We start from the raw sequence: 23,882 nt of genomic DNA, 5'->3' as shown, positions 1-23,882 counted from the left end.
GCTATGTGAAGGTAAAGGCTTTGTGATTTACTGGGGTAGTTTTAATTATTCCAGTGGCTCTTTGCCCTTGGGATACGCTTGTTGGTAAACTGGGCCAGGAGGTGTTAGCTGCAAGAATCTCCCTCAACCAAGAGAAAACAAGGAACCCAATAACTAGATGAGATCATCATCACTGTCGGCTGAGATCCAGGTGACTGCCTGGTCACCTTTTCTCCTTCAGAGCCATGGCCTTCCAGACATTGTTGAGTCACTATAGAAATCAGATGGGTGATGACAGGACAATCTCCACAAGTTTGTAAATGGGTGTCTCAAGAAAGGCAGCTGCACCTCCTCACCACTGGTGAACTTGTGCTTAATCAGCACCTATGTGGAAATTGTTATTAGGCTTTACCTCATTCTTCATAGGCATTCATGCTCTGCAAGAGACCAAAGGCTGCTGCTTAAGAGTTTGTGGAATTAAGAATAGGCCTAAGCCAAAGGCAGACAACGCTTAGCCCCGGGGGGGGGGGAGAGCTGTCCCTCTTCCTAATAGCAAAATGCCTCTGTAGTAAATTCAGATTTCTAGTAACAGTGGAGGCCCTTACTATATGAGGACGGGGGGGGGGAGAGGGGGGGAGAAGATGCAGGACAAATACATGGGAGAGAAAAGAGTGAAAAAAGTTTTTTTTTTCTCTACTCAACTTTAGGATGTCAAATACTCCCCCCAAATTTCTTCTATGAGCTTCTGACATCTTGGTAGGTCAAGCTCAAATTCAGTATTATAAATGTACTACTACACTTTTAATACCATAATTATAAAATTGTGCCCCGATAGTCTACATTTATCTTGCTGGAATGTACTATGCCCACTTCCAGCAACAGTTTGTCACTTTCCTCAAAAAAAAGCATGCTTGTTAGCATTTGAGATTAATCTTCAGCTACTCATTCACTGATACGGATTATCTGCTGGGAAGTTCTGCACAAGCCATTCTGCCACTTCCTTCTTTTGCACAATTTCCATGCATTTTAATCAAGGCTCTTGCCAATTAAATCCTTTGTGTATCGTGCTGCATATCTCAATAACATTCTGAATAGTAGCCAGCATTCATCATTCCTTGGATGGGTGTTTGGGTTTATTAAGAGATGTGTTTGTGAACAGGCCAGTTCTCAGTTATTATTTTTTTAGTTTCTGAGGTGCTTTGTAAGTTTGGGGAATAGGTCTTAATAACTTCCCTTATTCCAGTGCTCAATCCCAAGATACACAGGGGACAGCCTCAGATGAGTCAGACTTGAGAGAGAAGACATGGTCATTTAGAAGCCACAGCATGTGATGAATATTTGAATATTCGTTCTAAATTAAATCAAAAATTGAGGATAATAAGGCCTTATCAACCAACGAGATCTAAAGTCACAAATGGGACCAATGAAATCATTCTGTTGGACCAGAGATAACCGTATCAGATCAGCCTAGAATTGCTTTGCCGTTTAGTAAGTCAGTCAGTTGGCTGTACTGCAAGAGCAACCCAACCGGTCACTCAGACCCAGTGACAGAATAGCCCAGTAGGGTTGACTCTGTCCTAGTTTCCTTGTCTTGGCACAGAACGCCGTGTGAGAGGAGCCTCACATGCACAATAGAAGCCTGTTTGTAACAGTAACCTTCTGGCACAATGCCCTTGCTCTTATGTAACACCCGGCTGAGGCGGCTGGAGGGAGGAAGCCTGAGAGTGGAATGGGGAAATTATTCCGAGGAGCCATGTGACTCAGGCAGCACATGGAAGGGCAACTGTGCCATTGGTTAAGGCTAGCTGGGGCAACTCTACCTTCAAGCCTAATTCCTTCCGCACCCTGGTTTCTCACCCTAAAAACTTCTGCCCAGTCCCTGGATTCCAAGAAATATGGGTGGGACAGGCAGTCTCGAGATGAACCATCTGCTTTCCCATCAGACGTTCCCCTTCCAAACCCAAACAACCAGTGATTAGAGAAGGTAAAAGCCAAACATGCTGTACAGGTTGGTTTATTAACATGACAATGCTTCTGCCCGCGTAAGCCAAGAGACAAGTTTGATGGTCCAAGAGAAATACTTCGCAGGTAGAGCTTCCTAGCTCCTTGGGGTGGGAGATAGGGCATATGCCTTTATTCACAGTACAGACAGTACAGCCAGAGTCTTTCATTGAGCACTCATGCGTTACATCGGAGAGGGAGAACATTCATACACATACAGGTTTCCTCCTGTCTTTCTAGTTGCTTTGCTCCCTTATAAGGAAGAGTTCCTTAACTCTGCATTTGGGAGGAAAATGAACTTTGCAAATAAAATGCTTTCCCCACCGACATATTTGCCTCCTGACTCCCTTCCCCCAAATTTAGGAGTTCTGCACCACTTCTTTTCAGCATCTATATAGTACACTACATTGCAGACTTGCTTGGAGTAAACCTGGTGTCTAAGTACTGGGCCAGCTCTCATACATCTGGGAGAGGAGTTTTGTGGGCCAGTTGTGATATTTAGGGCCAAATGAAATCTGCCATGAACCTTGCCAAGTGTGCCAGGCTGTGTAGCTCCAGGCAGGCAAGGCAGCTCTGTGGGGCTGCATTTGGCTTAGCGAAATGACTGAAGAGCATGGAGGGTGCAAGGGCTCTCAGGGACTCATACAGAATTGTGCTATCAGGATAAATGGAGGAGCGTGAATGAAGAGATTAATAGGTTAATAGGATTGGAACTGAGGGGAGTCAAAAGGGGAGAGGAAAACAGTCTTGTATCATAATTTAGCTAATATTTGCATAGAGAATACCTCTCCTTCCAGGTGGAGAGGGAAAGCATTGGGGGGAAGGGAGACCAGCAGCTACACCAGGCAGTAATTGCATCTGTGCAGCACTTTTTAAAACCACTTTGATATATTCCTAATGATATGGTGCCAAATCTGGGTTGCTAAATTTGAGAGTTGAACTTCTTTTTCAAGGGAAAGCAACCAAATCTCAGGATGAACAGAGAAGGCCAAGAGAAGCAGGCTCTTTTTCTCATTCACTGGACTCTATTCCATCAGAACTGGTATCTGCAAAATGCTTCTGGATAAACAATATATTAACTGCAACCTGATTTGAGATCATAGCTGTACACTTAAACATGACATTGCTAATTTACAGCACCATCATGCATAATGACATCTTTGCCCAAATACCAATGACATAAATTCATGAGTGGGCAGGATGGCAACGTCATGCATTTTGACCAATGTGGTCAAGCAGCTACCTTAATTTTACAGGATCCCTTTATTGCAACCTAGCAGTGCACATGAAGCTTCTAGTGCTTGCCTCTGTCCCTTTAGCAGTGCCACAGTAGTTCTGTATCCTAAAGGGACACAAAGAGGCTTATCTGTCCTATATGCCAATTCATAGGCTATGCCCATTTTCTTCCTATTCCTGATAGTCCTGGGAAGCCAACCAGGTTTCCAGTGTCAGCTATTTCAGCCTTTTCAAAAGAACAGGGAGAGGGAAGTTGAAACAGGATTTTGAGACCTATTCCCGCACTTTGAACTGAACTCCATACGCACTTCCAGATTGCAGCATCCTCTCCAGTCATTGTCTGTTAAGGCTTTTATCAGAAGCCCCAAATCAGTCTGAGAATCCACTTGCATAATGGGTCTATCAGACTGGGAGTGAAACTAAGTGAGCTCATTAAGGGCTATGCGAGAGAAGAGCAAAGCCTGTCCACAATGAATTAGTAGTTTGGGATGTTGTGCCTGCCATTAGAGGCAAGGATATTAATATGAAAATACGATTACTCTTCCAAACAACACTAGGGGCAGGTTGAGGTTTTATCCATTACACTGCAAAAAGACAATCAGAGATATTTTGGATACCTAGTATGAAGCACCCTAATGGCATCTCCCTTCCGCAATACACCCCTGCTGAAGAATTATCCAGAGCAAATCCCATTTCCATTGAACTTGCATAGTAAAACTTCCCAAATATCATGCCCTTAGATCAGAAGTGTTCTCCATTAATATTTTTGATTCTACAAATCCACTGCTTCAGCAGACTAACTTACCATGTCTTCATGACAGGCAGTCTCTGCCTTTTCAAAAGCTTGAGACAAGCTTTTTGTCCCACTCAGATAACACATTTAAAAAAAAAAAAATCAGCTCCTCTTTGGGATGAAACAGATTTACAACCCCACAACTAAAGGCTGACCTACTTACTTCACCTGATAAGTCATTTGTTATTTAAATTGCTCACATGTGAAAAACATATAAAATCCAATAATTTATCATTGAAATTAGGAAAACAAAATAGAATCAAGAACCAGCCGTTATCCAGGTGGGAGAACTGTGGACATGAATATTGGAGCTGCTTACTTGCAGTTCCTTTAATGCTACTCTGACAATGTCCCAAGAGCTGTCCTGTCAACTCCCCTGCCCCAGTGCCAATCATTCCGTGACAAATGTGCGTGACATTGGAGCTTTCCCTTTGTGTGCAGAGATTCAGATTATGCCACAAGAATTTTCACTGGATTTTTTGAACTTTGTGAAGGAGCAAAATTTGCTACATTCAAACATTGCTTGGTGTTCTGTTTTCCCATTCTAATTGTTTTTCCTAAACATCAATTATTATTATTTTTTATTATACAGATTTCAAGAAATAGCCCGAAGCACAATACAATGGGTGTGAGGTTGGGGAAGGGAGTGATCACAGTATTAACCATTTCATGTATAGTTTTACTTGTATATATATATTTATATATATATTTGTATTTATATGTATATAAATATAATATATATATATATATAGAGAGAGAGATATGTATAGGTACTTTACAAGGCTTAAGAGCAGACTTGCCATTCACAAAGGGATGGCTGAGGGGGAGGCACTGTTGCCTCTGCCCTTCGCATTCACAGAGAGCTTAAGGAGCGTCCCCTTCCAGCTCTGTTGGGAATGGAGCTTTGCTACCTTACTGCTCCCATCACCATGAAGGCCAGAAGGCAAATACGACACTGGTGTTCTACTAGTATGGGTTCTGGGGGCCAGGAGGGTGAGAAAATCAACTCTTCTCTGGTTCAGTGAGCAGCCCCTTTCTTCTCCAGAGTAGGAGCAGGGGGCCGGGGCGTATCTCCTGCACACTTGTTCCCTGATGCCAAGACAGGTAGCTCTTCTTTCCCCCGTTTTCCCTTTGCTTCAGCTGAGCTTCGCTTCAGTCCGTTCTTGGTTTCCTCTGGGCAGAGACAACTGGCGGTTTTTACACAGGTTCCCAATGTGGTGTGCTCTTCTACAACCTCCAAGATCCACTTCTCCTTGGGCGAGCCAGTCTTGTCTTGGACAGGCTGAAGAGTGGCCTTTCCTGGAGAGCCAGGTTCTTGGGTCTCTTTCGGTTCCATCACAATTGGGACAGGGCCCCGCGGAATCACATCTGCCTCCAGGCTGCCTTTTCTGCCTTGTTCGTGCTCTTGAACAGGGCTCAGGGCTTTTGTCAGGGCTCGGTTTGCTGCTGCAAAAGCCTCCTCGGTCTGCACAGCTTGGTTCCTCCTGCAATCCGCAGGAATCGCATCTGATCCCCTTGCTTTGGTCTCCGAAGCTGCCTCTCCATCTCCGACCCCAAAACTAAGGGGGGATTCCTGCCGGCCCAGGCGCCGGGTGGCCAAGGGCTTTGGAGTGCCAGATTCACTGGGGCTCTCCCCATCTGACTCCGCTAGGCTGTGAAGGCCAGGCTCCCCATAGAAGTCTTTGCGGTATTCAGAGTGCACCACCTCCAGGCTATGTTTTCTCACTACCACCTTCTTCTCTGCGCTTAGGAGAGAGCCTAGCTTTTCTGCTGATTGCACCCGCTTCAAAAGTGGCGAACGAGGGGGCTCTGCGCTCTTGGGGCGTGGCCGTACCACTGGGGGTGAAGAATGAAGCTTTGCAGGAAAGCTCTGGGTGGTGTTGGAGCTGCCCACGGTATGGCCGGGAAGTGGCGGTGGTGAGGACTGTGTAGGTGAGGGCGTATGTGCCAGTGGTGAGAGAGGAATGTTTCCAGCTGACTTGCAACGGGCAGAACGATACTGGCGATGCAGTTTGGGAGACAGGCCATGTAGAGTGCTGGGCCGCATGTGGTGGGACGTGGTGGCTGGTGAATTGGGCGTACTGGAGGCTGGGGAACTGCTCTGAGAGGAGGCCCCTACAAAGGGATAAAGAGAGGAAAGATGAGATGTACCACGGAGCACTCTCGCTTGCCCCATTTACAGAATCAGGAGAGGTGCTGTGGGTTCCCCTGCAAGGAAATGACCCAGGGCTTCCATCTTACAGACCCACTTGAAGATTGACCAGGGCATGTTCCTCATGCAACTATTCACACTTACATTTTTACGCTGATCTAGATCAATGGTTCTTAAACCGGGGGTACTATGGCCTTGTCTTTGGGGTAATGGAGCAATTTGTAATTGCTTGTTTGTGAGTTGAGAGGATCCAGTTTAGGACCGCCACTGCGGAGACAGTTATGTAAAATAACAGTCTGACTTTTTTGGGGGGGAGGTAATAACATTATTTGAGACTGGGAAAAAGGGTAATCGATTGATAATTGAACCACCCATCTAGAAGATAGTCTACTCCTGTTGCCTCTTGCGCCTGAACTTTAGAGGAATGCAACCATGGCCTAGATTTAAGGATCAGCGTAGTTTTCCCTGCGCACATTTCTTTGGATACTACTGGGAAAACACTGCTGGGTGAGAGTGGTTATTAACTCATATAGCTTTCGTTGGGGCTCTGAAGCAATTGTACATAATCAAATCCAAATCAAATCCAATAATTTTCATTATTTCTTTAAGTGAAACATGCAGAGTAGAATCTTCCAATTTCTCTCAAACCTATTGACTATAAGTTGCACAGCATTAGATGGAAGGACCACCATGGAGATTCCAACTTGGCAACAGAAAAGAGGGCTTTACAGAAATTAGGCTCTTTAGACAACGCTGACTTACAAATGCTAGCTAATATAGTCACTGGCCAATCCTAGAAATTATAGTTCAGCTATCTTTGGATTACTGGTTCCCCATCTGAACTAAAGAATGTCACCCTTTTGGATGAAAATAAAGCTTGATGAAAAAAGAAGCCAGATGTCCCAGCTACTCTTCAGTCTTCTTCAAAGGCCAAGAAAAATATTCCCAGCACATAAGGGTGTGACAGTCTGTCGTAAACAGTTCTCATTATCCACCCTTCCCATCCAACCCTGCCATTACCAACCATAGCTGTCCTAACGTCTTACCTAGATATGCAGAGTCAGGAGTGGAGCGCAGGCTCTGGGTGGGTGAACGGGCACCCAACCATGGGTGGGTGAGCCAGGCAAACTATCACTGGAGGATAAGGAGCGATTCAAGGAGGATAAGCTACGGCTGGTGTGCAGCAAATTTGACTGTTTGGTGATTTTGCGGAACAAGGAGCTGCGCTTCTTACTGCCAGAATGAAGAAATTACATTTAGCAGGGAATTACACTAGATGAACTCCCAAATCTCTATGAACATAGAGGCGATCAAGCTATCCTTGATACACCTTGCTTGTTCCTGTCCTTCCCATTCTCTCTATGCAGCTCACCTCTCCTGCCCTTCTTTGCTGGTGCTCCTCTTGTTTCTTCTAGCCATTTTGGACTTGTAACTGCTCTTGCGGGCTGGTCCAATCCGGATGGAGGTGTTCTCAAAGGGCGTAGTAGTCACCATCACCTTGTTTCCACTCTAAGGGAAAGAAAGGTAAGCCGGCTATGGGACAGTAACAAAAACACAGGGTCTCGGTTCCATCAGAGACTCTCCAATTTCTTGCATACTTCTGCTTACCTTCAGGATGAGTTCCACCACCTCAGTGTGCACCAGACCATGCACTGGCTCTCCATTGACATGAGTAATGAGGTCTCCTGCACACAGACCTGCTTCATGGGCTGGACCCCCTTCCTCCACATGCTGCCAAGAAAAAAGCCAAGAGAATGTCTCTCAAGGTTGCTACCTCCCACTGATTCATAGGACAATAGCTTCATCGTTGTGACAGGAGCGTCCTTGCTGCTAATTTCTATCTCACTAGCCATATGGCTCTTTCTTGACCATTCTCTTAAATCTTGCAAATCCAGAATGTCTCCTTACCCAGACAATGTGATCCACGCTATAGACATCGCTATCTCCCAGATACACACGGATGGCACGCAGGGTGAAGCCATATTTCTTGCCTGACCGTTGGATAGTGATTGGTGAGCGCAAGCTGGTGACAGCAGGAGAGTAGTCTCGGGATGGGGAGGAATCTCGGGATGAAGGATTAGAGGAGAGTGATCGGGGAGACATTGGGCTGGCCAGGGGTGAGCTGCTGTGCTGCTCCACTGAAAGGAGAGAGAGAAAAAAAAGAAAATTAAGAGGTTATAACGCAAGATGCTTTCCATGGACACAGAGGACAAGTACACCACAGGGCTCTTTGCTTCCCTGCTGTAGTTAACTGGAGATCAGTTTCTTGTGGGGCTTGGCACCAGCCTAGCTTTACCCTCTTTATTATTTTCTGCCAGCCCCCAGGACACATTGGCATAGGAGTGGTACAGAATTTAGAATACTTTGAGGGAGGAGGGGGGGCTACTGGAGGACAGGTAACCTTAAGAGCTGGTCAGTAGAGGTGTCTAGTGAGACAGGGCTAAGCGTTGTGCAGGCTCCAGAGGTAAATAAAATCCAGTACAGATAGTCCTCGACTTATGACCATGATGGAACCTGCCCATTATGTTGCAATGGCCTGTAACAAGGTTCCATTTGCTGGTGTAGTTTGTGGAGCCTCCTTGAAAAAACAGACCCCCTTACAATCTTGAGAGAAGTACTATTTGCTTGCAGAATAGCGTAGAGAAAGCTGAGCTGAGCTTTGCATTGACCGGGCTCCTCCCTGTGCTGGTCACTTCTGCTAAGTGGCTTTAGGCTTCCTTTTGTGGCCGAGTGGCTGGCTTGGGAACAGGCCAAGCCTTGCCGGGACCCAGTGGGATGGGTGAGGGAGATAGGTGGGATATCCCTGTGGTCGATTGTAAGGATAAACAATGGTGAGGGCACTGCAGCAGCAGCAACTTTGAAACCAGCTCATAAGTATCTTGGGGGGGGGGGAGAGAAATCTATCATAACTTTGAATGGTCATTAAGCAGCCAGTCATAAATCGAGGATTACTTGCATGTGTTTTTCTAGCTGGAAAGGGAAATGTTTCCCCAAGTAATGCATCATTGGGATATTTCGGGTCACTCTCAAGTACATAGTATTAACCACTGACACATACAGGCAACTACGAGGGCTGCGTGTATGGTGCATTTTTAAGCTGCACATAGGCTACCTTGGCACAAAATTCGGCCTTCCAATTTCTAGCCGTTGATGACTAGATACAACTGAATGTGCACCAAGTGAGATCTTAGTGGGTATCACTGAATTCGGGTTCTTGCTACCGGTCAGGTGAGGAGGTTTGGGGTGCCTCCCCCTAGCTTATTTACCTCTTCTCATAAGTAACAGAAGCAGAGGATTTGAACAGAAATATCAGCCATGCAAAGAACATTCTATCAAGCAAATCTGCTTCATTTACCTAAACCCTACAAAAGGTTGCAGCATCCCACTTCTATTGTGACAGGCTTTTTGCAGAATACACACAGCCCAGCAACTACGCTAGAAGAACCAAAGGGCGGGTTGGGTGGGTAGGTGGGTGGGTGGAATAGATCATGCAAAGCCACAAGACAACCATTATGGGGACTCTACCGAAGACAAATTCGGTATCGATTCCTATTAGAGTGGGGGAGAGAGAATCCCTGTACCAAGGAAATGGGGAATCTAGAGGAGTTCAGTGCTCAGGAGGATGAAGGGAACACAGCGCAAGAGAGGAGGGTCTTAGGCCAGTGGTCTGTGTGGTGCATAGCCTGGTGGGGCAAAGACAGAAGGTGACTGGAGGGTGTTAAGTGAGTGTGGGCGGGTCAGGCTCAAAGGAGGATGCCATTTCTAGGGGTCTGGGTGTTGTGTGTGGGGGGAGGGATGAAGAGGAGGAGGAGGGGCGTACCTGTGGGGATTATGACCGACAATGCAGTAGCTGAGGCAGATTTGATGACCTTGCCCCCTGTGCGGGAGCTGCGCTTCTCAGCCGTGGCGGTGTCCCCTGAGAGCTGTTGGTGCCGGGCGCGACGCAGCACCAAGTCATTGGTAGCTCTGGGGGCAGATGGGTCCAGCTCTTTGGGGGGCTGTAGCTCACCCGCTTTTGATTTATCGCCTATTGGGGAGGGGAGAGAGAGGGATGATGACTCAAGCCCTAGATCACAGGACCACACTCAGGGACCCCCACCTCCAAGCAAGAGCCACAGGACACCACCACATGAACTGCCCACCATCACCACCACCCTACCGAGGGCATTGGGAGTACTACAGATCCACCTCCGTTCTTTGAAGGACTGTTGGCAAATAATCCATAATGCTGCTCATCAAACCCTTCCCACAACAATAGCCTCCATCAATCTGGTGCTGTCCATGTGTTGTTTCAGAACTCCCAGCCAGCATCATCAAAGCATTCTGGGAAATATAATGCAGCAGGTAGCAGGATTCAATACAAAGTTGAGATTATGATATGTGTCCATGTGCCTGTTTGTGTGCATGTACACCGAGGCCTTCTTTGCCTTATCATGTAACCTGAAAGGCTTAAGCTTAAGTTTCTGGTCCACATACTAATAGGAGTGTTATGAAAAGGAATGACAAATGATGGCTGACCCTTTAAACATTGAAACGTGCTTGCCTTGGTATTGCTATTGCTAAACTCCCAAGAATGCTCTTCATGAGCAGTACAGTCTCGTGGTCTGAAAGAAGGGGCTGTTGCACAACCTAGGTTGCCACAGAGTCCAAGCTGTGCATTTAGATTCTTGGGCTGCTAAACTCTTAGAAACCTTGCTTTTTCACTGGCCTCTTAGATAGCATGCAAAGGGATGGAATGTGTCCTGTTTATCCCGCTTGGGACTCAATAAAATCACGAAGGATCTTATGAAGTGGTTTGTGCCTCGCAAGTGGCTCTGTTCCACGAAGATCAGAACCATCTCTGTATCGGTTCTCAGGGCATTCGTAAAGCAGAGCTGGAGTTTGATAGGTTGGGAAATTCCAACTGCAACCTACCCTTCAGGGATTTCCAAATCCAGTACAGTAATGTTTGGAGGCACTAAGCACTTACAATTCAGCAGTCTATTGCTGTAGTGTAGAGGAACCAGGTGAGGAATCAAAAGCCAAGCACAATGGAGAACAGACCTCCTGTTCAGACAGGAGGCAGAGCTTGTACTGTGCAGAGTTTCTTACTAAGCATGTCTCCTAGTTCTCTTTTCCACATTAAGACATACCTTTCTTAGCAGCACTTGATGATAACATGTAGTTCCAACCTTTTGTTTATGATATAAAACTCAACTGTGCAAAATAAATGCCATTATACTGAAAATAAAATGGTTTGGGAAGGATACAAGTCCCTCTAAAACTAAATCACAAATACATAATCTGCTAAAGGGAAATAAACACGATTAAGATAAAATAAAATAAAATGGCTGTAGGAGCATTGCTTAAGGAAGGGACACTGTCTTTTTAGGGTTGCTAATATGAAGTGGGCACTCTCTTACTTCTGCAGAAGTAAGGCAGCATGAAAGCTTTCATACATACATAAAGATGCAATTATAAAAGGAACAGTTGTGTCACTCGGTACCACTAAAGTTTGAAGGCATTATCCAATTAAGTCATCCCTCTCAAAAGTAAAGTGAAGCAATAGTCTTAGAGATTCAAAATCTTCCATCTCTGGGTGTATTTGTGCATGTGAGCACAATTCCTGCCTTAGGCATCACAATAACAGGCCAAATTTAATATCCATTGCCACTATTCTGATAACATTGCTTGAACATGCACTTCTTGCAACAGCTGTGCTACCAGGGAGTGGGAGGCAGGGCAAAAATATGCATTTTCTCAAGCCAAACCTGCAGCAGGCATTTTGGAAAATTACTCTTTCTTCCAAACAGATGCCTATGCTGGGGAAGAAATCGTTGAATCCCCACACCTGCTGGCATCTGGGCGTTCAGGTTGTAATATCTACTGGAAAGATTACCAGACTCTGAATAGACATTTCAGGTAAATACTGAAATGAAACCTGAGGGCCTGGAAACAGTCAAAGGTGACTCAAGCTACACTCTCCAGGTGCTGTGCTATCCAGTACTTCCAGAGAAATGAGATCACTTTGACCAAGAATGCTACTCCTCCCTAGAGATTGGAAGGGTGAGGGATTTGTGGCCTAGAAAAAAGAGGTGAAAAGAATGACGACGGACCAAAAACTGGTTTAAGCCAAATGCAGAGATCCTGCAACAAATGTAGGAAACCTTTGACTGTGGCTACTTTTCTTAGCCTATCAAAGTCACGGGTTTTTGCAAACGGCTACCTACCTTGCCATAGTCTGTACTCACCTGCCTCAGTCTCCACAGGAGCTGGACACTGTGCAACATCTCCTGCTCCCTCCTTGGTCTCCTTGCCTTCAGACTGAGGGGTGGGTCCTACAGACCCATTTTCTACAGGGGCCTTCGGTGGTCCCTTGCCAGGTATCTCATTGTCACTTTCCAGTGGCACAGCAAAACGGTTGGTGTCCATCAGTGCTGAGAAACGCCGCCGGGCTCCCAGTGGGGGACTCGAATCACTCTCAGTGTAGGATGACTCGGAGGCTGAGAGTTGCTTCCTGTAGGACAGAAGTGAGCAAACTGGCTTAGCCTGGATACGTTTGGGCCAAAGCTTGTTAATGAAAAATTCTGGCAGGGTTAACTGAAGTCCACAAGTTTCATCAGGACTGGTTCACTGAATCTTAATTTGGTTCTGCCTTAGTCAGTGATAACAAATTGTAATCAATGTGGCTCAAACTGAGTCCATGAACTCTCCTCCTCCTTCTTTTTGGCTGCTTTGCATCTTCAGAATTAATACTGTGTGAATAAACAAGATCTTTTAAAATGACCTTCTCTCTTAATAAACAAATGTAACATTTATTACATTTTATCATTATTTTTCTTCTTGAAAAATCATCTAGGTTTTACTGGGACAGATCGTTTCGATTTCTATTAGTCAAAACACATTTTGACTGAGTTCTTTTTACTTTTCAATCAATTTTTTTTGAAACAAGAAAACATGTACAAACGAAAAGCAACACTTTTCGCACCTTTCATGTTCTCTCCCTCTCTTACACACACATATAAACCAAGCTGCTGCTGATTATGCTAGATATTATGATCCATTTTCTCAGTGCCAAAAGTGTTAGTTTCCACTGCCATATCATCAAGGAGGTGAACTCTCAGAAAGAGACCTGCCATCCCTTGTTGCTGAGTAGCAACAGCAGCTCACCAGTCTTCCCAAGGAGCCCCTCAAATCTTTTGTCTCCCCAGCCGCTCCCTAAATATAATCTTCCTGGCCTGGGAGAGGGACAGTCACTACAGAACAGCCCAGGTGAGACTCACATTTCTGGAGAGCTGGTGCGCCAGTTCTTGTCCCGAAGTGTGAAGCTGCCAAGGCTTTCCCGTTTGCTAAGTCTGTCATCCTTGTGCTTGTTGCTCTGGTCTCGCTTGGTGACACTTGGAGTCTTTTGCTCATGCTGGGAGAGGTGCTCCATACTGCTGTACACCTGGAGTAATGGGACGAAGAAGAAGAGGAAAGAGATGGGCTGAACCAATCTAATCAGAAATATTAGTGGAAAATATATGATACAATCCAGTCCCAATCCTATTCAAATTCAACTCCATTCCCAAGATAGGAATAAAAACCGTCTCCCCAACACAAGAAATAACGATGGGACCTCACACCCTCCTGTTGGACAATTCTGCCACTTTCCAGTCTAATCCAAACTACTTTTTCCACCTATCAAGGAGGAAGAAAAATCCCAATAAGAAGTCATCTAGAGCAGCGGCCCCCAACCTTTCTGGCTCAATGGACCGGCGGTGATGGTGGAGGCAGCAGTGGCAGCGGGAGGGGATGGTTTTGCATGTGCAACCTAGATCCTGCGCATGCACAAATGAGGCTTCACAGGGTCACTCACCACTTATGCGTTCCAATTCCCAATAGGCTGCACACCAGTACAGGTCCACAGACCAGGGGTTGGGGAGACCTGACGTAGAGAATTGGGCAGGGCCAGAGAAATTAAGCTCCCCTCCCCATCTCCTAAAACTGTTCTCCTCTCAGACACAGATTACAAACATGGAGGTAGGAAAACACAGACACACGGCAACTTATATGTGAGTATCGCATAGGATTGTGGGACAACTATCCCCAATCCATGCTTCCTTAGCCCTCTTTTAACACTGCAACATAAAATATCTGCATATTCATGATGTAAACTTCAGACATAATCTGTTTTCATTTCAACCTTGTATAATCTTTTGGACAGGGCAGGCTAATAATAAAAGCAGCAGAAGCATCAAGCATTTCACAGAACTATTCAAGTGTCTGCACATTTCAGCACTGGATGTATAGATGAATCAATCTTGACTTCAGATTTTGAGGCACTATTTATTAACTTAAAAAATTTAAATATGCACTTTAAAAACAGAAAAATAGTCTTGTGAGATGGGCGGCTATGCAAATATAATAAAAATAAATAAATAAAATGCAGGTGAATAAACCAGGATATGAATCTAAGGTATTGTGGCTCAAAATTGGCTTCCCTATCTTGGCTTTATTGGAAACAACTAATTATAGTTACTGGTTTGGATTTACTGGGAACTGTTTGTAACCTGTTCACACACCCCATTGTTCTTACAAAGCAGATAGCAACTTTTAGTTGCCCTAACCCTTTTTTTAATTCAGTGATGCTATGAATCTGGCACTCTCCAAGTTGTGCTGTAAACTAGCAGTCCCCAAACTTAGTGGCTTGGTGGCCCGGCTGGGGAAGGGGGAGAGGGGAATTGGGCCACATGAGTGGTAGGACAACATGTGCCCCTGTGCGTGTGCACACAGCCCTTGTGCAAATGTTGGGCCAATGCACAGGTATGCAGCTTGACTTGCACGAGTGGCAGACTGGCACACACACACACAAGTGCCTGCTGACCCGCTGCTCATTTGTGATGAGCTGCACACATGCTCCGGCCAGCCACTCACATGGCCCAATTCCAAATAGGCCACAACCCAGTAGAGGTTGGGGACGCCTGCTCTAAATGATTGGATGGGTGACAAAATGCCCATCCCTGCTCTTTATATGTACTCTACAGCATTGGTGCAAAGATGTTACAAATCAAACTTATTTATTATTAGATTTTAAGCCCATTTTTATTTTGTACAACTGACTGGGTGAATTTTAGCCAGTCCGTGCCCCCCCCCAATCAGATCTGACTATTGTGGAGAAAATAAGAAGAAGGAGCATAATGTATGCTCTGCCCTCTTATTTTCTCCACAATAGTCAGATCTGATTGGAGGGGGGATGTGTGGACTGGCCTAAAACTCAGTTTTCATGCCTAAGGGAAGACTTTCACGCCTAAGGGAGCCAGGGCCTCCTGTTTTTTTGTCTTAATCCTTCATTGTCAACACCAAAGTGGCTCTCAGGAAGAACTGCAGTAAGTAAGGGCTTTACCTTGCTGAATCTGGGAGAACAAGATGAAAACTGGCGAATCTCCACTGGTTCATCTTCAGTCGTATCTTCGTCATCATAGGAATTAATGTGATGGTAACGATCAGAGCGGGCTAAAATGAGAAAGAAGAGCTCATGAAGCTCACAGAAACCCATGTTAGGGTAATGTCTTGGACTTAGCCCAATAATTTTGCTTTCCTGTGCCCACTACTTAAGTGGCCTTAGGTAAACAAAATCTCTGTACCCATATGTCTAGAAACAGTTCCCCTTTAATGGCTCATAACCGACTGAACTACAAGAATAATAAAAGTAATATTTCTCTTGTCGGAATTTAAGAGATCTTGTTTTCACAAGACAGTCAGCATCAAATATCAGACAGAGAAGTAAATAGATATTATTTAAAAAAAATTCAGGAATAGAAGCAGTGTCTTTTCACAGTGCCAGAACCTTGACTCAGCACTGTCACTGACTGCCAGTTGCCAACTAGGAAAGAATCTTTCAAAATTAACAACTTTTACAAGTAGTCCTTGACTTGAACAGTTGCTTAACAACTGTACAAAGTTATGACAGACTCAAAAAAAAGTTACAACTGCTGCACTATTCCCGTGATCATGGGATCACATTTCAGGCACTTGGCAATGGCTCACATTTATGACCAGTCGTACGATCGTGTTTTGTGATCTTTTATTGCTGCTTTCTGACAAAAACTGCCTATTGGATAAGCCAATTTGGCTTTATGACCCCGTGATTCATTTAATGATCATTGTAAAAATGGTCATAAAATAGAGTCCGGTCATGTAGCACCTTATGATTGCAATGACCTATGAGTAAAATTCTGGATTCAGTTGTGGTTGTAAGTCAAGGACTATTGGTTGGGGATTCTGAGAGTTGAAGTCCAGACATCGTAAGGTTGCCAAGGTGAAGAAACATCATTTTCCAGTCTTTCCTGGAAATATTAGGTAGCTATTCTGCTTGGCAAACAAGAATCCTTCCACTAAGCTGCATAGCCTTCCCCTCACCCCCCGCTAGTTGTGGTCCTTATGAATATTGCTCATTCATAGCTGCTACTGTATCAAGAGAGGAAACAAAACCACAAAAATATGGGGTTTCTTTTCTATAAAAGCAAGGCTAGTGATCCTGATTCAAAGGTGTATGGTCAGGGATAGCTGGTTAATTGTCTTCAGCCGAGTTCAAACTATTAACCAAAATATTCAGGTTGAGGGAGGGAGAGAAGGTTAACACTTGCTGTCAAAATAGCTGGTGTCTTCCTCAGATTCCAGATGAGGGATGAACTCTGCTTTCTGCCTCAGAAGCCCATTCCAATCTAGTTCTTTGAAAAATGCATGCTGTTTCACTTCATAGGCACCACCTACGTAAAAGAAGGAAAACAAGGTTCTGCTGCCCTCTACTGGACAAGACCAAAAATCATCCTAAAGAATGAGCCGAGCAGTTACCCTAGTGCTTAGCTAAGAAATCTGGATCCTGCTGCCAGAGATAGTTTATGGAGAGAAAGGATGGGGAACTGGAAATGCTTGCTATGACCATAGTTAGTCAACCCTTTAATGCTCAAGGCGGTAACATTTCAGAGGGAAGAAAACAACCTCTCTCCTTATGAGTGGGAAGGCTGTACCCACAGCTCATTCGCTCTCTCGTCTGACCTTACCTGCTCCCAGGCGGAGAAGAGGATTGGTTTGCAGGAGGCAAGAGATCAGATGCTGAGCATCTGAGGGGAGCGCCTCCTCTCCTTCTGGCCACAAGATGTCATCTGAAAGCAAGGAAATAAAGACAGGCTATTGCAATCCAACAGTGGCGCTTGAGAAAGCAGATCAGGTCAAAGAGACTCCAAAATGGGGGGGGGGGAATATAAAAATAGCTCCTTCTACCAAGGCTGCAGCACATGATGTAATTTATGTTTATACGACAGCAGGAGTTGCATCTCAAACATTGGTTCTACACAATGCTTCACTCATAATTTCATGATGCTTTTTCACTTCCCCCATTTCATATCTAAAGGAAAAGCCTCCTTTGAGAAGAACCTGCGGCTTCGTGGAAATGCCCACGTTGTCTTCTGAGCAAAAGTAAAGTCCTCTACTTTTTTCCTTTTTTGACTTGTCAGTTTAGTTTAAAATCCACCTAAGGATTGCCTGGTCTCCCGTTCCAAGTACTCACCAGCACTGACCCTGTTTAACTTTTCCCCAGCCAAGCATGTATGATGGACGCTGCACGCTTGGAACAAGTTCTAAAGCAAGTAACCAATGAGCCCCTAAGAGAAGCAACACTTGCCCCCACGTACCAGTGATGACCTGGCCAAAGAGCTCTTCGGGAGTGTCTCCGAAGAATGGTACACAGCCCACCAGGAATTCATAGAGGATGATGCCCATGGCCCACCAATCCACTGGCTTCCCGTAACCTTGGCGAAGGATCACCTCAGGGGCAATGTATTCGGGGGTTCCACACACCTGTTAAGATACTTGTCTTTATTCAGCTGTCAGAAATACTGATCCACCGAGTGCCAGGTATCTCAGAATTTGCAGTGCATAGTGTTAATTGGTTCAGTTAAATATGGGAAGCACTATAACTTTCTCTCTTACATATAACACAATTTGAGATTGTGTTTTTTTCCTAAGTATAGAGGCACAGATCTGTCAACGTGAAGCAGTAAACAAAGATTTTCTTTGACCATTAAAAAGTCAGTGTGCCAAATAGTTTGATTTAAAATTGCCAACAGATATTAAAAAATGAAAAAGATAGCTGTCAGTTGTAATATCATTTTATATTATCTTGTATTTTGTCCCCCTAGACCTCATTCAAATGGCATAAGGACTGTGTAATACTTTATAACTTTTTCCATTACTGTATTTCAGTTGAAAGTACATAACCTCAGAGCTGGAATAAAAAAACCCAGAATGGAAAATCTACTAGATTTATAGATATATTCATTGATTCAGCATGGCCTAAAAACCATGAGTTCTAGCCCCATCTTAGGTATCAAAGCCACCTGGGTGACTTTGGGCCAGTCATTCTCTTTCAGACCAACCCACCTTACAGGATTGTTGTTGTGGAGAAAACAGGAGGAGAAAGGAATATTAGGTATATTTGCCATCTTGAGTTACTACTAACAATGGGATAAAAATCAAATAAATCAATAATAAAATAATGCATCACTATTCTCATGCATTTTTTTCTGACAGCTTTAGCTTTTTGAATATCTGCCTTTTTCACATTTAATATATGTGCAGCACCCCTTTACAAATAGATTTAATCAGGGTTCCACCTGCTTATCTAGAAACTCCCTGGCATCCTTCTCAATATGACCTTCATACAGGTTTGTGGTAAGGCTCATCAGCCCCATCTTGGAAAGACCAAAGTCTGTCAACTTGATATGTCCCATGGAAGTGATAAGTAGGCTGTGGAGAAAGCAGAGGGATAAACATCAGAGAGAACCAACCACAGCCACTTCCTAAATACAACTAAAGACAGGCCTTGTCTTTTAATTTCATACTTGTCAGGCTTGAGGTCACGATGGACGATGCCATAGTTGTGCAGGTACTCCAGGGCCAAGACAGTCTCAGCAAAGTACATGCGGGCCATTTCTACAGGCAGAGCCCCAATATTCTTCAACAATGTTGCACAATCCCCACCTGCTAGGAGAAAGGTGAAATGGTTAGGAAGATGGCTAGAATGTTGTTCTATTTAGACTATGACTCTCTCCAGTTCTTTGACCAAAACTTGCAATCTCAAGAATTCTGGAGACTTATAGGAAACCCACAAACAAAAACATATTGTAATCAGATGTTATCTAAAAATGGGAGATAACAGTGTAGTTCAGAAGGCCTGCTAAGCCAGAATTTGGGGGGGGGGATTCTCAATTATTGGTGCATACTGGTTTATTATTATGGTAAGTCAAAATTCTGGGCTCATAGCAATATGGTAAATAGATGCTGTTAGCCTTATTCTCCATGAATTTGACCAATTACAACCTATCAACAAATTTACCTTCCTTCCTACCTAAAAAACAATTGTAACATTTTACAAATTTATGTGTTATCCATTCCTGTATGTTTCAGGGTGGCACAAAGTCCACTGTCAAGAGCATCAAAACTCAGAATAGAAGTTGTGAACCCTATTAAAATGTAATTTAATAAACAACCTCAACTACAGTTGCCTTGCCATAGAAAAAGCTGGCTTGGCTATCAGTTGTGAACATTTTGGAGGCAAGACCTGAAAAAAATGTCCCACCAAAAATATAGAACCAATTGCATGGGAGTAGGTGGCCTCCAGGTAGCTTAGGTCTATGCCATATTAGGCCTTGCACACCTGAATAGGCTTTTTAAGCTATCAAGGTTAACATCCATACTTCATTTTGTGGAACAAAACTCATAATTTATCAACAACCTATGTGGAGATCTGTATTATTAGCTACTACTTATAGGTTATGCAAACCCAACTCAGTCCCCATTATTGAAATGGGAACTTTTATAATCAGCAGGCATAATTTTATATTTGCTTATATTCTGCTTTTTTCATTGTTCCTTTTCCTAATTTGCCAACTTAAATAATCCAACATTATTAGCAAACTTGCCACTTTGCTGTCATCACCTAATTTATGAACAAGTTAAAAGCACCAATCCCACATACAGATGCACTGGCTACACAAACTCTACTTTTTTCTTTCTTTCAGCCAGTTACTAAGCCTTAAGTGGATTCACCTTTTACCCCATAATTGTTCAATTTTCTCAGGAATCTTTATCAAAAGTTATCCAAAAGTCCAAGTAAGTGGTATCTACTGTCATGATTCTGACAGATGAAACCCTTCAAAAGAACTTTGAGGCATTGTTTTCCTTAAAGAATCTTTTATTCAGGAAACAAAGTATTGGCATTACATAGTTGAATCCAAAAACTGAATTCCCCTCCCCTGGATACAAGGTAACAAAGTACAATTCCCACCCCCAATAAACAGTCATAAATCACATTCCCCAAGTAGCTTGAAGCACAGGCTTTCTCCCCAGCTCTCCAGCCCGCCAAAACGTTATCAGCTCTGGACCCAGTTTGTCCTTAGATTCCCAGGGCAGAGTTATTATTATTATGACTAACTAAACTCTCATTCCAATCCCCCCTCCCAGCACCAACTAATTCTAAAAGCATAGAGAAAATGGCTGCATTTTCATCTGTTGTCAAAGAACATCTGATGTTAGCAGCGCTGACATCTACTTGTTAAGTTCTACAACATGTTTGCTAATATTCTCCAGCCATGTTAATTCTTCTTCGGGAAAACCTATCCTATATACTTGACAATTAGGTTGGTAGCCATGTTTTCCAGCAATTTATCTGTGATTTACATTAACCTAACTGACTTGAAATCCCCCAGATTCTCATTTACCCAGATATTTTCCCTCTGGCTATTTTTCAACCCTCTCCTAGTAAAGCCTGTGAGATGTTATGAACTATATCTTTTTTGCCACAAGGGTCCATGCCTCAGACTTACTTCCTGAAAGTATCAGTTCATGTAGTTTTCTGTCCTATATCTTCTAGGGGGAAGACAGATGGAAATAATTCACTCAGTTCTCTGTAGTCCTTATCTTCCTTCTATATTTCTTTTCTTCCTTTTTTATGTAATTGCCCAGTTAGTTTTTCCTGTTTTAGATGTAATTAATTGCTTTTAACAATTAAACTCAACTTTCTCTTCTATAACTCTCATCATCTGTTCATTTTGTTCCCTGGCCTCTTTTATTATCTTATTTACACATAATTTGTAGGATAATAATTATGGACTGTATTAATGGCCTGCATGATCCCTGGATTTCAAACCTTAATTTCTTCATTGCAAAAAGGATGCTGAAATGTCTTGTGAAATTCACAATCATGTCTTCTATAACCTATTTCAGTTTAAAACTGGACAAGCAATTGAATACAAAAAAGAATCCTAAGAAGATTTTTTTCTTGAGTGAGAAACTGATACATCATCCTTAGAAAGTGATATCAACAGGATTAACTGCAACTGTTGGAAAACTCTTCTCAAAGTTTGACCTATGTTTATTTGGTTAATGAAGGATGCATATATATTCACCAAGAGTTATATAATGACAAGGAATTTGGTCTTGCCTTAAAACTAATACATTTAAGGCAAATTCATTGTCATTATATAACTCTTGGTGAATTAAGACTAATTTGCATTTTCAGATGCTTTCCAGGCATACACTGGATTAAAAGAGATCCAAATAGACCAGACCAGAACATGAATCACATGAGAATGAGGGAATCTGTAATGTCCTAGAAAGAGAGGCTTATGGGGCTGGCTGCATTACAGCATCAGTCTTGTCTTCCTTGCTGCTAGCTACCCAGTTTAATCAGGTATGGAAAACCTGTGCCAAGTTCTCAAAGGTTTTTGTCATTTGATTTTCAAGTCCAACCAAAAAGGCTAGTTGAAAAAAAAATGAACTTGTCAATGTCCCAAACTTATTGGTGAAGATAGGAAATTATTGGATACTAATCCAGAAGTATCCTCTTCATATTTTTTTTATCTCGGCTCTTAACGTTCTTCAAGTATTCTCTGGTATGATCCTGCAAAGTCAGAACTGAGTCTTTTCATCTTCTTTGAGAGGTTGTATCACATGATCAATGAATTTCAACAGGACATTAGACCATAACCCTCAGATAGCTCTGCGCAACCTAAAGAGGTACATATCTGGAAGTGGACAACTGCAATAGTCATAATTTCCAATCTGGAAAATTGTATTATGTCAATATGTTAGGTAAGCTAGCTCAAGAGCATCTACCCAAATGGAATAGCTGATTTACAGAGTTGCAGGCAGAATCGTCCCTCACCTTATCTGAGCATTTCAGGCAATGAACATAAATTCTTCTCTATATAAGACACCTGTTTAAGTACTAAGTTATGCCCACCTCCTAACTATCATTCTTGTAGGCAATCTATTTACTGATAATAGTACTTTCATTACTATTCATTATTATGTTTATTAAGATATTTGTTATATTCTTTAGGAGTTCTTACAAACAATATGCTGTTAAACATAGTATGTTCTTTATAAAATTCAGCATCCTAATGCAGCCTTTTCAAATCAGCTGTTTCCAAACAGACCGAGTTTGCCTATAATGCTGCAATCAGTACTGCCTATGTCCAAATCGGAGATTAGAAAAGTTGAAGTCTAATGTATTTGGTGTCCAGTTTGGATAAAGCTGTAAATAACCTGTATGTAGGGCATATCAACCCAACTGATTTCCATGGATTACTGCTAACATGACATAACTCTTGCACGATATTGGATAAAGACTGTCATAAAAACCTTGCATCTCATAGGTACCAACCCGAACAAATTCTGAGACTGCATACCTTCAACATACTCCATGACCATGCACAGGTATCGCTTAGTTTCAAAAGAGCAGAACATGCTGACCACAAAGGGGTTCTCTGCAAAAGTCAAAATGTCACGTTCTACAAAGGCTTGTTGGATCTGATTGCGCAGGATGAGGTTCTGCTTATTAATCTTCTTCATAGCAAAACGCTGGCGGGTCTCTTTATGTCGCACCAAATACACAGCTCTGAGAAAGAAGAAGGAAGCAGAGGTCAGTCAGCAAGAGGCATTTTTAGGTTTGGCCCCAAAAGCCTATATTCACCTGCCACAAAAAGGAAACGTAAAATCTTGGAATCAATGTGCCACAACCCTTTTGTAAACTATCTTTATTTTCATATTATTTAAAGAAAAATTGCTAAAGCCTTCATATTTATTAGAGTTCACCTCCTTTTTCTAGTTGCTAAAAAAACCCTAACATTTACAGAATGCTTTCTACAGAAAATTAAATATTGTCATATGTCTAGTGTACTTTGCTACAGCACATTTTAAGATAGAAAAATCATTTTGGGCTATTACTCAGTGGCTATTACTAAGAATCCAGACTTACCCTGGATTTTCTTGGAAAGACCCACCTCTTCACTGACATTGTCTTTAGAGGTTCTCCTCCAATTGTCCATATAGCCCCAGTGATATTAGTGCCTTCTTGAGAAATGTCTTCATCAGACCGGTGTCAGAATCCAATTATATTTCATCTTTAATTATCAAACATAGAAAACCCCAATTCTGCCTTCTCTGGATTCTGCCATAAGAGGGAGAGAAGGGGGAGAACAAAGGGGCTTTATGGCCCTCACTTCCTTCAGTAGACTTCAAAGAGCTGAATGCTGAATGTATGTTTATTATAACCTCAAAGTGTTAGCAACCAAGAACATTACCATAACAAGGAAGGGTATTTGCCTTTCATGTAGTTATCTGAAGTCTCCATCCAGACGGAAGAAAGAAGAAAGGGGGTGGAATTGTGATACTTGAAGCTATCACTGGAAGGGGGGT

General features: G+C 43.2%; 1 protein-coding gene across 1 annotated transcript in view; it reads right to left on the bottom strand.

Moving 5' to 3' along the window:
- Window positions 1–1,977: 1,977 nt before the first annotated feature.
- LOC120319470 (microtubule-associated serine/threonine-protein kinase 1-like) overlaps window positions 1,978–23,882 on the bottom strand; it is a 33,014-nt gene continuing 11,109 nt past the window's right edge. The window contains 16 exon segments of the mRNA XM_039368359.1: window positions 1,978–6,124; window positions 7,208–7,264; window positions 7,267–7,394; window positions 7,534–7,670; window positions 7,770–7,892; window positions 8,070–8,299; window positions 9,982–10,188; window positions 12,392–12,657; window positions 13,424–13,587; window positions 15,526–15,635; window positions 16,769–16,891; window positions 17,186–17,287; window positions 17,816–17,981; window positions 18,797–18,929; window positions 19,025–19,163; window positions 22,874–23,082. Of these exon segments, the coding sequence (XP_039224293.1) occupies window positions 5,028–6,124; window positions 7,208–7,264; window positions 7,267–7,394; window positions 7,534–7,670; window positions 7,770–7,892; window positions 8,070–8,299; window positions 9,982–10,188; window positions 12,392–12,657; window positions 13,424–13,587; window positions 15,526–15,635; window positions 16,769–16,891; window positions 17,186–17,287; window positions 17,816–17,981; window positions 18,797–18,929; window positions 19,025–19,163; window positions 22,874–23,082 (3,391 nt within the window). The 3' untranslated portion in view covers window positions 1,978–5,027.

The sequence above is a fragment of the Crotalus tigris genome, unplaced genomic scaffold (assembly GCF_016545835.1).
Source record: "Crotalus tigris isolate CLP2741 ecotype Arizona unplaced genomic scaffold, ASM1654583v1 scf7180000020745.601501, whole genome shotgun sequence".
In the NCBI taxonomy this organism is placed as follows: domain Eukaryota; kingdom Metazoa; phylum Chordata; class Lepidosauria; order Squamata; family Viperidae; genus Crotalus; species Crotalus tigris.
The sequence above is the reverse complement of the archived record's forward strand: the minus strand, read 5'-3'. Positions and strand labels throughout refer to the sequence as shown.